At 41.8% G+C, this 15,059-nt stretch overlaps 1 protein-coding gene across 3 annotated transcripts in view; it reads left to right on the forward strand.

The window, feature by feature from the left end:
* Positions 1-12,434, forward strand: part of LOC148025360 (acyl-CoA synthetase family protein) — a 50,097-nt gene extending 37,663 nt beyond the window's left edge. Inside the window, exons 4-6 of one of the 3 annotated variants that reach the window (XM_087692418.1) lie at positions 10,193-10,446; positions 10,538-10,813; positions 10,985-12,434. In XM_087692418.1, coding sequence (XP_087548544.1) covers positions 10,193-10,446; positions 10,538-10,813; positions 10,985-12,263 — 1,809 coding nt within the window. In that variant the 3' untranslated portion in view covers positions 12,264-12,434. The remainder of the gene's footprint in view (positions 1-10,192; positions 10,447-10,537; positions 10,814-10,984) is intronic. The other 2 variants (XM_087692420.1, XM_087692421.1) reach the window with 2 other exon arrangements.
* Positions 12,435-15,059: the final 2,625 nt, after the last annotated feature.

The following is a 15,059-nucleotide window of genomic DNA, read 5'->3' on the forward strand; positions in this document are numbered from 1 at the left end:
AAAACCAGGCTGCACCCTGCAAACCCTAAAGGGAAGCCATAGCCCTTGAACCAAAGCTCATAAGCCTATTCAATTTCTCATTCCTTTGGGCTCAACCAATAATTTGCAACTCTGATCTACTCAGTGCCTCATTCAAAATCAACAAGAAGAAGGTTCAAGAAGATCCAGCATCAACATCAGGCTCATCAAGAACAGTATCTATTGATACCTATCAAGTGTTATTTGACACTATTTTTCTTGTATCCTTTGATACACTTGAGTACAACACTCTTACTGATTTAACTCAGATCTGAAGGCATCAACATCAAATCAAGAAGGGGAAGATCACTTGGAGAAAAAGACTTTTGCAGATTTGGTATCCATTGACACTCAATCACTTGGAGAAAAAGACTTTTGCAGATTTGGCATCCATTGACACTCAGTTAGTGCTTTTTAGCACTTGTGTCTCTCAATCAATTCTTCTGTTGCTCAAATCTAATAAAGTCTGAAGTTGATTTGCTACTGTTCCCGTAAATCTAACATGGGCAAAGACTCGTCAAATGCTCGATTCAAAGGAGTCGGATTCCACACTTGGCAAACCCGCATCAAGCTCATTCTGATGAAGAAGGGTCTCTGGGCCATCACAAATGGCAAAGAGAAGAAACCGAGGGACGCGGACCTTGCAACTACTTGGCAAAAGAATGATGACAGAGCCCAGGCCATTATCAAATTGGAGCTAGATGACAGTTATATCCATCACGTGGATAACTGTGAGACCTCACAGGATACATGGAAAAGACTTGACACCCTGTTCGGTGCACAATCCAAATAATCAAAGTATGGTCTCCTAATTGAATTCTTTAGGCTTGAAATGAAGTCCAGCACATCACTTGCCACACATCTTAATTACATGGAAGGACTCCTAACCCAACTTGCAGGAATCAACATTAAAATGGATGAAGATGTTTGCATCGGTGTTCTACTTAAGAGCTTGCCTTCTGAATATAATAACGTATCAACAACTTTAATCAACATGCCAAATCTTGAACTTGTTGATATCCAGGCATCACTGTTAGAAGAAGAAAAGAAGCTAAAAACTAAAGAAGAACCAAGTACCTCTAGAGATGAGCATGCATTATATGTTGGCAACAGGTACAAAGGCAAGAAAGATCAGCTCTTTTGTGACTTCTGCAAAAGGACCGGACACACCGAGAAGTTCTGCCACGCAAGAAAGAGATCCCAAAAGGCCTATCTAGTCGCAGTCAAAGAAGAAGAAGAAAATGAAGCAAAGGAAGAAGAAGATGAAGATCACCAGGATCGGAAGGACAAGACTCATCAATCCTTGTACTCTCATAATTCTGATAGACTGTTTTAATAACCTTGTATTTTCCTTGCCCTAATGCTTCCTGCCATAAGCTTTGTAAACTCCTTATGTAACTTGGCATTACAGTCCCTGTACACTTTGTGAGGCCCCTGTTACAGCCTCTGGATGTCCACCATGTTTATGGTACCCACACTTAGCTTTTTCTGCGACAGCCTCTGGTGTTTATTGCCATGTCTGTGGTATGCCCACACTTTGCAGGTGGTTCTCATTACAGCCTCTATACACTTTGTGCCTTTTCCTAGTTGTGATTGAGGAGGGGTGTTGAGAATCAGCAATCACACTCAAACAGCCTCTTTGTATGGAGTCTCAGGGTCAAGGACATGCAGGGTGACTTATCCCATATGCACAATGGTGCCTACTGCAGTTTCCTACTTTCCTATAAAGCATTGTACTTGCTTCCTTTTTTAATGCAATGATAGTACTCTTTTCATTTTAGTAAAGTGTCAATGTCATTGTCCACATACACAAGATTGTGTTTATGAGTCCAAGTCTCAATCTTGGAACCTAATTCACTTGTGTAACAAACAGTGTCCTTTCCATCATGAGTCTACACTTATTTCTTCATCCTCCATAGCTTCCGGTTTTGCCATGCTCTAGATCCCGCATTTCTAACATATTGGAGGAAGGCATAAACTCTAGGTATATGGTGCCTAGCTCAACTTGCTCTCTGGTGAAGTGGAAGTGGACCTCCACATGCCACGTCCATGGTGTAATAATTGGATTGCTTGCAAGGGCAATGGCACTGTGGTTATTGCAATAGACAATGGGGTGGAGGCGTATGGAAAGTATAGTGCCACTAGTAAGCTCCTCAAGCAGATGGTCTCCATGGTACTATTAAAAAGAGCTCAATAGTCAGCCTCCACCATGGAAGCTGCCATCATGAATGAGACTTGGATCCAACTTTTGGCTTTGCAAGTCCAACTTTTACCTTAATGAATCGTTCGAGCCACAAGAAAGTCATCGAGACAAGGTGAATCTTTAGGATTCAACTAACTCTTAAGCTTCTTTTCCATGGCCTCTCCCCATTGGGCGTGTTGAAGAGCCTCTTGTCAACTATTTGGCTCAAATGTGCAATATAGGGCCTAGGAGGAGGAGAATTTGTGGGTGGATCAACATCGAGTAGTAGATCCTACTCAGAAGGCACTATCTCAGTAGGAACGATGTGAGGAAAGGGCATAGAATCTGGTATAGAAGACTGCATAATGTCTCTCTCATCAAACATTACATCTCTCTAACGATCACCTTGTTTGCCCGAGGATCAAAGAGACGATAGGCTTTCGCTTTGGAGGAGTATCCTATAAAAATCAAAAGATTAGCTCAGGGAGCGAGCTTGTCTATTTTATCATTAGAGGTGTGCGTGTAAGTACGACTCCCAAAGACTCTAAAGTAGGAAACTACATGTTGAAAGTTGAAGAATGCCTGATATGGAGTCCTTTGAGAACAATCGTAGTTAGGCACCAGTTGAGGATGTACACCGAAGTGGTAACAGCCTTGATCCAAAGGCACTCAAGGAGCTTTGTTGCAAACACCATAGAGCGTGCCATGTCATGATAATCCGAGTTTTACGCTAATGACTCCATTTTGTGAGGGAGAGTTGGTATGAAATACCATGCTTCTGTAGAAACTCGAAAAACTCGTGGGAGATGAACTCCTCCCCAGTGTAACTCCTCATGCATCCTACATGATGACTAGTTTGGTTATTCACCAGCAACATCAAGGTAGAAAAATATGTGAGGATATCGGACTTCTGCTTGAGAAAATACACCCATATGTAATGAGAATAATCATCCACAATCATTAAGAAGTACAATGTGCTGCTCAAGGCAGTGGTGGATGTTGGACCACAAAGATCGATATGAATCAATCTAAGAGGCACCTTAGCTCTATGTGTAGACTGCTAAAAGAATGGGATATGGTGTTGTTTCTCAAGTCGACAGGCTTTATAGACATCCCGTAATAACTTCAATCAGGGAAAGCTATAAACCATTTGATGACGCGACAATTCATAAAGAGAGTCGTATCCAAGATGTCCTAAGTTGTAATGCCAAAGATGCTCAGTGCTCGTAGGCTCTAGTGTAGCAACTAAAGCTTAGAAGTGGTGGATTTTAGAGCCCTTGATTGTTGCCTCAAAAAGAAATTGTATCATTTGGATAGGCCACTAGGTTGTGCCTCACTGCAAGCAATTACTAAACCAATCTGAGAGTTAAGGACTTCAATTGTGGTTACTGTGAAGAAGATTACTTGACCCACCCGGCAAAGTTGCTGAATGGATAACAAGTTCACCTCAAGCTAGGGGACAAAGTATACATCATCCAGTGTAGCTTGATCCAGGCCCGGTTAGTGGGGAAAGTGATACAATCATGAGCTTGAATTGTGATTGAGACGTTGTTCTTATTCCCAACTTGGACGTGCTCGGTTGCAAGGTTTTAGGAAATGAAAATGTCCGCGATGGGGGTCGTGATAGATAGCTCCATTGTCCACAATTCAAGGAGTAGTTGAAGTACTCGGCTATGACAAGTGGGCCTTTGCGGTCACCTTCTTAGGAGGTAACTTGCACATGTGGACAAGACTCACATCCTCAAATGTCTCTATGGAGATGCTGTGGGCATCTACAGACTAGTAAGACAAGCCCTTTGGCGTTGAGAATATTGTCGACTATGATGGTTGATCAGTGTCAGTGTGGGTTTGGCCTTGCCAATACCCTTGCTGAGGGTTACTACCACCCTACCTTCCTCTTTGGGGGTTACTTAACTAAGGGGTGGGGGTTTGATTCTTAGCTTTTGGTGTTGTGCCTCTTGCCTTTGATCGATACTTCTTGTCAAAATGGCCAATCTTTTGACAATGTTGATGATAACGATTTTTCTTTAGTACATTCTACCACCGGAGTTTGGGAGATGATTGGGAGTTTCCTTAGGTATCACTACTTTTGTTGCGGTTTTGATTTTGATTGGCATTGAACTCAATGAGAAGGCGTTGATACTCATCAAACTTGACTTTCAAGTTATCTTGGTCTGTGATTTTAAGATTTTGGAGCTCATGATCCAAATTGATGCAACGGGTCCTATCCCTAGCCGCATAGCGGTCAATCAAGTGTGGCCAATGCTCGGATAGGTGGCATAAGGGGTTAGTGGAGAGGGATAAGTAGAAGGGGGAGATAGGTAAGTGGAAAGAGGTTGATAGTGTCCAATGGGTCCCGATTGATGTGGAGGCATTGAAATATGAATGTTTCCATAAAGTGCCGGTGGAGGTGGAGGCATCACGATACATGAGCCTTGTCCAGTAGATGGTTGGGATGCAACAAAATGACTAGAAGATCCAGTAGGTAATGCCATGCAGGCAAATTGTGGAACCAATTGATCCACACTTGGTGGTGGTTGGGTGGCATTTCCAAGCCATGAAAAATCCGAAAGTGTGGTTATGGAAAGATGAACCTCCATCATGGGGACACCACCTGGCTAAGGAAAAGATGAGGTCCTAAGAGGCGTACGTATGGGTGAAGGGCCTGTGGGTGTGACGTGAGAAGACGTATGGTGCACTTAATGGAGGGTGAGAGGAAGGTGCAATGGAACTAATGGGTGGAAGATTAAATGGATTTGTCATTTGAGTTATTGTGGGAAAAGTGTTAGGTTCCTTTTGTTTATCAAATGCAAATGAAGAAATAGATGAATCACCAAAATCATATTGACTATCAGATGTTAAAGCGGAAGGAAAAGATGGAGCACTCACCATTGATTCTTGCAAATTTTGTTTATCTTTTTTTGAGTGCAATTGAAAATACCTTTTCTATTTAGGGCTCATGTACCAATACTTGTTATAAATAGTTCCTTCATCATGAGCATCTTTGATATCTTGTAGAAAAGAGGGAGTAAAATCAAAAGATTGAGAAGTAGTAGCATGCGTACTTGACATGGGAGTGAATGAAGGTGGAGCAGAAAATGGCTTATACTCCATGCTAGTTTCCATGTAAGGGTGATGAGTCCTTTGTGGAACTTCCGTCCTTCCTACAAAATCATTAGACCAATGCACCGAATGTAAAGGGGAAAACTTAAACTTATCTTCAATCTGCTATTGAGCTCATCACATAAGAATGTTGTATTCGGCTCGTGAAATCTCATATGGTTTGTGGACTCAATGGTAGTCCGAAGTCTCTTCGGCCATGTCCGATGGAGGAGCAAGTTGTGAAGCCTACTCCATCGCATGTCTCGATGCACTAGGCTCAGGAGCATCATGATGATGTGGTGAATTTGTGTTTGAAGTCATCTTGCTCTCTTGTTGTTCTTGCTTCTTGCGAAGGGCTCTTCTAGATCAAAGGCTAAGGTTTCATGGAAGAGAACCTTGCTCTGATACCATGTGAAGAAACACCCTAACATAGAAACATAAACTAAATTGTACGACAAAGCATAAACTCCAAAGAACATAGTTAGGGTTAGGGTAGCTCAGAGACAATGAACATAGAGAATTTGAATGAATAACTGAATACTAAATATACAATGCTCATATAGCAAACAAACCATGCAGGAATGAAAATTGTACCTTGAACTCTTGTGTCTCGAGGATCAAGGTAGAGGTGCTGAGCAAGAGAGTGTATCGCACTCTTGACGGATCTCGAAACAGAGCAAAGGTAGTCTCCAAGAGTTGAACACGAGAAAATGCAGCCAAGGAGGTTGGATCTGATGTAGATAGGTAGTAGATGAGAGAGAAAACTGCAAATGCAAATACATGTAGGGTGTAGACACCTTGGGCGGTAGTGGAAGGACCAAACGTAGCAGGGTGGAGTGTGCAAAGTAGTGGGTGGCAGTTGGAAGGTCCAAATGTAGGTGTAGGAGCAGTCGTTAGGCAGTTTGCTGCAGTAAATGCAGAGAAAACAGGCTGTTAGGCTGATGTGCTACCAGCAAAAGGGTAGATGACAGCAAGTGACAGCTAGAAGGGGTATAGGCTGCAAAGTGAAGGTTGGAAACAAGTGCCAGATTGATGTAGACAGCAATGGGCAGCTTCAGTTGAGATGTTTTCCATAAACGGGGTGTGAGCAACGAAGCTAGAGGGTTTGAAACTTGCAAAAACGAGATTGAGGCTGAATGGAGGATAGCCAGCCTATTTGTAGAAAGTTTCGTGACATTATACCGCACACCATTTTGAGACTCTCTTGAACCGTGTACCATCTTAATTAATTAAGCATTTTTGGGGCTGTTTAAGTCGTTAATTGGACATTTAATGCTTGTGTTAGCTCAACAACATAGAGTTGAACTCCTCCCTTGAAGCTGGTCTAGCGTTGAGAGAATTGAGATGCTAATGTATTGGGAAATGGTGGTGGTTGTTGAGGTGAGGTTTCTCTTGAAGTATAGCTTGGCAAGATCTCCACTTGTGAGTGTTTTGGAAGCTCAAGCAGTGACTAAGTTATGCATAGTGCAACAAAGTTAGCAAGGTCTACATCTTTTGCCACCCCATGTGTGTTTGCGTAAGCTAGGCAAGATGGCCATGGCGTTGGGGAAGGTTTCAAGACTTCCTAGCAATGCAATAGCTCGACGGATGAGGTTTGAGGTAGGATGTTGTAAAGTGCCACCTCCATAGTGGATGTCTTGACTCACTTTCTCTGTCACTAGAATGATAAATATTAATGATTTAATTAAACTTCACCCATGACTTGTAAGTCAAATGAGTTCTACTTTTGATATTTTTGGCTTTGGGCATGGTGAACTTTGCATCGGCAGTGAAGGATTTGACATTGGGCATGTAATGAACAAGTGAACAGGCCATGTGATACAAGGGTATGGCAAAAGGAGCCATGCTAAATGTGAAACACATGTGAAATTGAAAAGTTTAGAGTAAGGATTTTCTTACATCGAAAGTTTTGCCTAGTGAGCTGCTATTAAATGCCCAACAACCTTCTTGTGTTTTAATAAGATTCTAGAGAGTAAATGCATTTAGAAAGGCAGCTTAGAGAGAGAGAGAGAGAGTTGTGTTGGATGCATAGGGTGTTGTGGTCACTAAGCCTTAGTCTATAATTTAGATGTGTCGAGAATACTAAACTTTGTCGGGTCCACCAGAAAATTTCATTCATCAGGCTCACGTTGCTCATCATTATATTTTAGGCATGGTGTGTGACCAGGTGAAGCTTGAACGGGTAGATTTTATAGAGGCAGATATTATTGACGTAGTGATCAAGGTGTTGTCCCATCTGCCACGTAAGAAAAGCCCAAGCCTTGATTGGGATGGCTTACCTAATGAACTCATTTTAACATATGTTGACTAACTTAAGAACCCATTAGCTTGGCTTTGTTAGCGAGTTTGGAGATTGGGTTGCATGCCTTCGGATTGGAAGATTGCAATGCTTCATTTTTCACCAAAGATTTCCTCCCCCAACTTTGAAGCAAGGGAGACCCATTTCTAGTATGCAATCCTTGTATATAATTTTCTCTAAGATCATCGCCAATAGATTCTAGAAGGTATTTCTGTAATTGATTCATCTGTGCAATATGGTTTCATTCAAGGACTAGAATATCACACATGATATTCCCAATTCTCAATTGGGGATTGATTATACCAAAGCCTCTAGATAGCAAGTTATGCTTCAAGTGGATATCGAAAAGGCTTCTAATCATGTCAATTGGTCCTTTCTTCGATAGTTAATGGATACCATGGGTTTTGGTTCTAGAATGACATCTCTTATTGATAACATCAACACTAATGCAGTGGCACACGCAATGCTAAATAGGACCGATTGACGAGATTCCTCTTCCTTGCCCCCTTTGTTAGGGATGCCCCCTTAGTCCCTTGCTATTTGCATTGGTGACACATACGATGGTCTCTTTGCTGGACAAGTTGGCTATTGATGGTGAGATCGTTGGATCTGACTCTTCCAAGTGGAAAAGAACTTTTGATGATTTGTTTATGTTTCTTAAGGTTGAGAGGTCGTATTTGGACAGGCAACGACTACTTCGAGTCTATTTGGTCTCACTTCGGGCTTGCATGTGAATGCACAAAGATCTACTCTCATCAATTGTATGGAGAGTGATTTAAATGATTTGGGTTGTCAAGGGGGCATTGTTTCTAGAGAGAACTCGACATCTGGGTTAACCCCTTAGGGTGGATGTGGATCCTTGTGCTTTCGTTGAGCTTTCCATCTACATGGTGGGTGGCACTTTTGAGTCTTCTTGAGCCACTTGGAAGTCCTCAGCTTGCTCCATGGATGCTTCCTATATCTTTTGTGAGCTTCCAAATGTGCACTCTCTTTGGGAGTGAGTGCCCTTGTCTTATCACTTGAGGGGTTTTTACTCTTGCTTGCTTCAATGGTGCTTTTGCACATCCTCTCACATGTGGCAAGTGTCCCTTGCCATTGTCAGCCATAAGAGACATAGGAGTGCATTTGGCCTAGTCTGTGCAAGTGTATGGGCAGGGAAATTGACCTAGTGAGGAGCATCCTTTACTAAGACCTCTTAATGTCCTGTCTTTTGTGCTTGCTTGTTGCACTTGGACTGTTGCGTGCAGACTGTTGAAGCTGCTATAGAAATTGCAAAACTGTAGTGGAAATGAGAGTGAAGTTCAAAGAAGAATGGATTTTCCCATACGTGCAATCCTGTACTTTATTTCATTGTCTTCTCAACTGCTGTACATCTTTCGAGGACATGCTTTCCATGTACTCCCCTCCCCGAGCAGACTGGCAGCAGAATGCAAGAGTGAATTGTTTTTTCCCACCATCATGAATAGAAATGAATTTAGTGACCCAAACAGTCATCAGCAAGTGCTGGTTAGAGTAATTTGGTAATATCTGTCAGCAGCGACCCTTGGATAAAACAATGCAGCATGGGCTTCCTCCCCTGTGAGAGAATTGTTTTTTTCCACCATCATGAATGGGAGCAAACACTGGTTGGAGCAATTTGGCAATATCTGTGAGGAGAGGCCCTTGGAGAAAAAGATTTAGCATAGATTCCCTCCCCTGCACTAGCGTGGATATGGATGTGGGAACAGAGCTGCAGTGCAGGGTGTGTAACTGACAACCAGACCAGACTTGGGTAGGACTTTTGTGCATGAGACTGGCAGCTGTGCATAGAGAAAAGGGTTCCCTGATTTGTACAGTTTTACATTGGTGGAGATACACTAGATTTTACAATCCTGTGACTTATGCTTAACCCAGGCAGAAAATCTCCAATGCTGCACCAGCTCATACGGTAGTGATCAGTAACTTGGTTTCAACCTATGCTGTTGTGTGCATGGTTGAAACCTATGGGTCTTTGTAAAATTGTTGAACAGAGTGTGATATAGTGAATTTAGGTACTTGACTAATACAAGGCTTTTAAAAGGAGAATGACTTGGCATTTATGGGTGCTTGTGTAGCTTGAGTTGGGACTGCTGTACATGCCTAATCTGTTATATGCAAGACTGGTCAAAACGTGGGGCCAGTATAATCATGCTCTTCTCATGAAATCCTTGTTACTTCGGGAATGCGTCTGAAACATTTCTAGCCTGATTTAGGGATTGTGCCATCTGAGTTTTTAGTGCTGCTAATTGGATATACGGACCATAATCTTGCACAAAGAGCATGCACCCAACCATAATGGAATCTTAAGGGGTTGTGAATGGATACGTATTTGTGGAATCTGGGCAGGATTTATTAGTGGACATTGAAGTTTTGGTGGGGGAGAGACCAGGAGTGGAGCTATAAAGGCAGCTGTCCTGTGGAGAGATGTTTGTAAGTACTGAAATGTGGGATAAGTTTTTGCTTGGTTTAGCATTGTGTGAAAAGTCATTGGCTTGGGTTTTGATTTAATTCTAATATATACTGGCATTGTTGCCCATATTTAGAAGATTAATTATATAAGATCTCATTGGCAGATCTTGTGTGATTTGACAGAAGCTCAAGGACTACTTTTTGCTGGGCACAGATTGCTCTTGTGGCGGTTTCAACGTGAGATTCTGATGCAGGATCTCTCATCGCTTCTGCAGATCGTTGCTGAGAGGCCTCTTTTAATTTTGAAGAATGAGCTTCGACATAGGCACGAGTGGCGTGAGTTTATAATTGCCTTGGTTTTGGGCCCAGACATATTCATGGAAGTAAGACAGATTTTGACTGCTTGGTTGTTGGCTACGTAAGTGCCTGTTGCTTGCACTTCCATTTTATGTGTTTATCTAAACGACTGCTTCCAGTTGTGTGGGAGTCTTATGTGTGTCTACTTGCAGGGGTGCACCGTGTATATGGGAGGTAAAAGCAGAACTTTGTGCAGCCGTGAATGAAGTGCTGGGAAATCCTTGTTCTTGGGATTTACGTGTGGAAGTAGGGTTTGGTATTCCACCTTTGATAAGATTTTATGACAGGTCACTGTACCATCCCATGAAAATACTAGCTAAACCACCAACATGGCCTGGACTACAAGAGCTCGTCAGCATGTTTGAAGAGGGACAGCCAAGTGAACCTAGACAGGAATTCGGAGAACGTACTCTACAAGAAACTTTGTGGTATAATCTTTGTAGCCCATAGTGTTTCAACGTTCAAGGCTCCCAACATTAACTCAGATTTTGGTTACATATTTTCCTACAGATCATACAATGCGAGTCCCATGTGTGGGATCAGTAGAATATGTGCTTTGCTTTCCCTTCTTATCACCACCTTTGTCTTTTGTTTTGCAGGGCCACTGTGATGGATTTTCCTATCTGGCTTCAATTTGCATCGCTTTTACTTTTTGAGTTTCCTGAAATTGATGGCTCTGGATGCAGTTCAGTTTCTAAACAGTCCTCTTCAACTATCACAGAAGGTACACTCCAGTCGGCAATAGTAAGTCCTCAGGAAATTTCAGCCAAGTATATTGCATGGATATTTAGTCCACATGACCAAAAGTATAGAGAACAAGTTGCTAGTATGCTAATGGAGATGGCCAAAAGTTGGCTGTGCATCCAGGGCAAGAAAAGGATGGCTAGCAACGCTAGTAAAGAAAGCTGTGTCTTGAAGCATAAAAAAGATTTGGTTGATGATGGTGAGACTTTTAGTGGCCCAGGTGACATGCTGGGAATTTCAGGGTGCAAGCCTTATTCTATTCATGGGCCGCGCAACCTCAATGGTACCACAGTGTCCATCAGTTCCTGCAGGTGGATTGCTCAGCAAGTTCTGGAATGGCTTTTGAGCTTTCAGAAGTCGCGCAATTTCCTCGACAGCTACAGATGTCAGGGGATGTTTGAACAAGGAGCTGGGATCAAGCATCAAGCCAAGCGGAGATTGTCAATGGACTCCATTTGTCACAGTGGATGCACAAATGATATCCCCAAGCAGTCAGTAGGAAACCAGTCAGCCTCTTCCTTTCTAGATACCCTTCCTCTAGTAGCTCTCACGAGCTCAAACTGGTCACAAAATGAGTCTGTTGTCTATTTGATTGTACATTACACCATGTCTTGTAGCGACTTACCTGGTCACGGAGCTCATGAAGATTGGAAGTGGGAAAAGGGAGTGTCTGCTGCTCATTATTTTACAGATGTTTATGAAGAGAGCAATCTTCATACCATGGGGCTAGGTTTTAGAGAACCATCCCATCGTACTGAGGATTTCAAGGATTTGTGCCTTTCCCCTCTGTGTTCAGATCCTTCCTTGCATGCAGCTTGGAGTTTCGGTGTTGGAACTGTATTCAAGTTTCTTGAGAGTTTGGATTTTCTTGTGGCAACATGCTACACTGATAATAATGATAGTTCCAGATGTCTGAGAGGCTTAAAGGAGGTAGTTGCCAAACAGCTAATCGCATGCATACAGCGATGGTCTCAGCAAGCTGGTGTTCAACATCTTAAATTACTTGATGACTTGCAGCAAAGGGCTTCTGCATGGGTAAACCAGGCTGGACTACAAAAAGAGACATACACAGCTTTCAATCGAACTTTGCAAAGTTTAGATTTACTTATTGCAACCTTGCTAGTAAATGAGTAATATATGTTGAAAAGGCTAGCGCTCCTTGCATAATCCTTCAAAATTCTCTTTGCAAGCTATACCCCAGTGATTTCTCCTTGTATGATACCAGATGGTGGTGATTTTGTCATGCACCCTGTAACAGTATATATTGTTGAGAAAATGAAAATTGATGGAGAGCAATATTTCCCTGTTGTCACTTCTTAGCATTCATTTTCATACTTGAAAACTTAATTAGTGCGAAAAGGGTCAAAGGAAGTGCTTCCAATGAATGGCATGACAACTCTCTAATTTTGAGGAATGTAACTTAAATTGTCTATTTCGGATTAAATATAAGCCACATGGTTTCGGTCAAATTATAGACATATTGAGTAGCAAGATTTATTCGTACATCCATAAGCTTAGTGTGTTAGGGTTGTGCTACATCCTTATGATTTCTAAAATCATTTTGTGTAGAGCTCACTTTTCAATTAAAGGCAATTCTCATTGCCTGAATATGTAAGCCTTATCTCCTGCTTTTGGATATTTCTGGCTTATCCTGTGCTCAGACAGTTAATTGATATGGAGAGGTAATGCTAGTTTAGATGTAGCTTGGATATTTCTGGCATACCTATCCTATGCTTGGACAGTTAATTGATATGGAGAGGTATGCTAGTCTAGATGTAGCTTATATTTAGATCGACCTAGTTGGTGGATGGCATTGTCCCTAGACAGTGTTATTAACTTAATAGTGTCATAAATCTAGCAAACAGTGAACTAAATTAACTTGGTAAGGTTAGGACTTCTACTTTGTCTATTGTTTCTATCGAAGAAGAGCTAAAACATAGTATTAATTTACTCATATCCATATACTCTTTTCTTTGACATTTGCCCTTAGTTGTTTCTTAGATTTAGAAGTTGTACTCTGATTGCAAAGTCAAGTTATACGTTGATTACAATGTCACTAGCTCATTGATCGATCACTTATGGAAAGGATTGCTATCATCTTTGAAAAAAGGAGAAAACTTCTGAAGTGAGTTATTCAACGTTGCACTTCCAAATTGGAATTGTGCTTGAATTGTGTCCAAGCATCCTGCACAAGCAAACCACAGATTTGTTAAGTCGATATACTGCTTTTGTTTACCCAACATCAAGTAGAAGACCTCCCCTTACGTGTACGGGGAGTGTCAAGGCCTCTTTGTGGTCAAAGAGCCTGCGACTCTCCCTTAGCTTCGCTAATGAACTGTCATCAAAGCTCTACCCCCATGTCGATTAGAATTAGACAAACTCGAACAGAGGTCAAATCAAGCTTCTACCTATCGCATCAAAGCGAATAATCATGCAGAAGCTACAAGCTTGGGAAATAGAGCTTCACTTGCCTATAATTATTCGTGTGAATTCCATCTAACTAGTCTGCGTAGCTAGACTGCTATTTTGAACCCCGTGAACATAAATGTGCTCTCAAAATTGGCATGTTTCATTGTGAGGTACCTCATCCAATTTGCAGCCAGGAGATTGTGTATCTAACGGAGTTGAGACATTGAAGACGAATGAAAGTTGACCGGGCTTTAAAGACCTTTACCTTTGGTTAAAAGGCTACAGAAAACGTTGATCAATACGTCACTGACATTTGGGCACAGCTCCCCGCTGCTAATCACTCTCATTCGGGCAGCCTCTGACTGACAAGTTAGCTTGCACGAGCTGATTTTGACTCGCTGAGTGGTGAGAACGTTCCAATTACAGATTTGAAGTGACAAGTTTTTTGTTTTTTTTGTTTTGTTTTGTTTTTTTGGGGGACCCGTCGACCTACAGCCCCCTTTCAAAACTTCCTCCAAAATTGGAAAAGCATTCTTATATACAGTACCGCCCTTCCGGGCTTCAATTGGCACGTGCCTAGTACCATTCCCATTACAAGTAAGATTAATCCAGAAGGTCTAAACAAGCATTTGGACCATGTAACCCCGTTAGTGCAGTTAAAATGAACTTAGGCCAAGGAAATTTGGGACTCCTCTCTTGCAAGTCACCTACAAGATCGCATGGGTCCTATTGGAGACCCAAGGCAAAATGTTGCTATTCGGTTTCTCCTTATAGTCTTCTTGCTCCTTATAGTCTTCTTGCTACTGGTTTTCAGAACTTTCAGGTCCCTCTACAAATTCTTCTTCCCTATTCCTATTGTTAGGAAAAAGTTCCAAACATTGTTTAACCCAATTGAGTTGGTTTTCCTTTGAATGTTAGTTTGGTATTGTAGAAGAGGAGGGGACATGTTATTTCTCCTCATTTTCTCTCCACATATAGATTTACCTAGCGCAAGATATTCGAACTCAAATGTTCAAATAGACATGTGAGATTAGCCAACCCTTGAACCAACTCATCACTCGTGCTTTTAGGTACGACACCATTAGGTGCAATCTCTTCTTTTTTAAGCGGGGGTATTGGTGTTTTCTCTTGATAATTTCCTTGTTTATCCCTTTTAAGCTTTTGAATTGTCCATTCTTATTTTCTAGCTACACTTGAGGAATGAGTGCAAGATTTAGGTTTCTTTAGTTACGTCTTCACTCTCAGCTTAGAGTGTAGGACTTAATAGAACAATAGGGGGGACAATCCTCTTTTAGAGCCCTATCCCAGCTACTTGCACAGATGTGCTTAAGCACAATTGTGGACAACTGTAGGCATGGTAAGGGTGCCTGATTATCGGTTGTGTCCTATAGAGAGCCTCTCATAGATCATCAGGGACTTCTAGGATAAAAACTAAGAGATAGAATTTGCTCTTCGGTTGGAGGTTTGCTTTGTTGGATTGTAGGTAATGGAGCTCTCCGCCTTCTCAAGTTTGTTGTCTAT

The sequence above is a fragment of the Lygodium microphyllum genome, chromosome 14 (genome assembly GCF_053477565.2).
Source record: "Lygodium microphyllum isolate KBCC chromosome 14, Lygodium_microphyllum_v1.1.10, whole genome shotgun sequence".
NCBI lineage: Eukaryota > Viridiplantae > Streptophyta > Polypodiopsida > Schizaeales > Lygodiaceae > Lygodium > Lygodium microphyllum.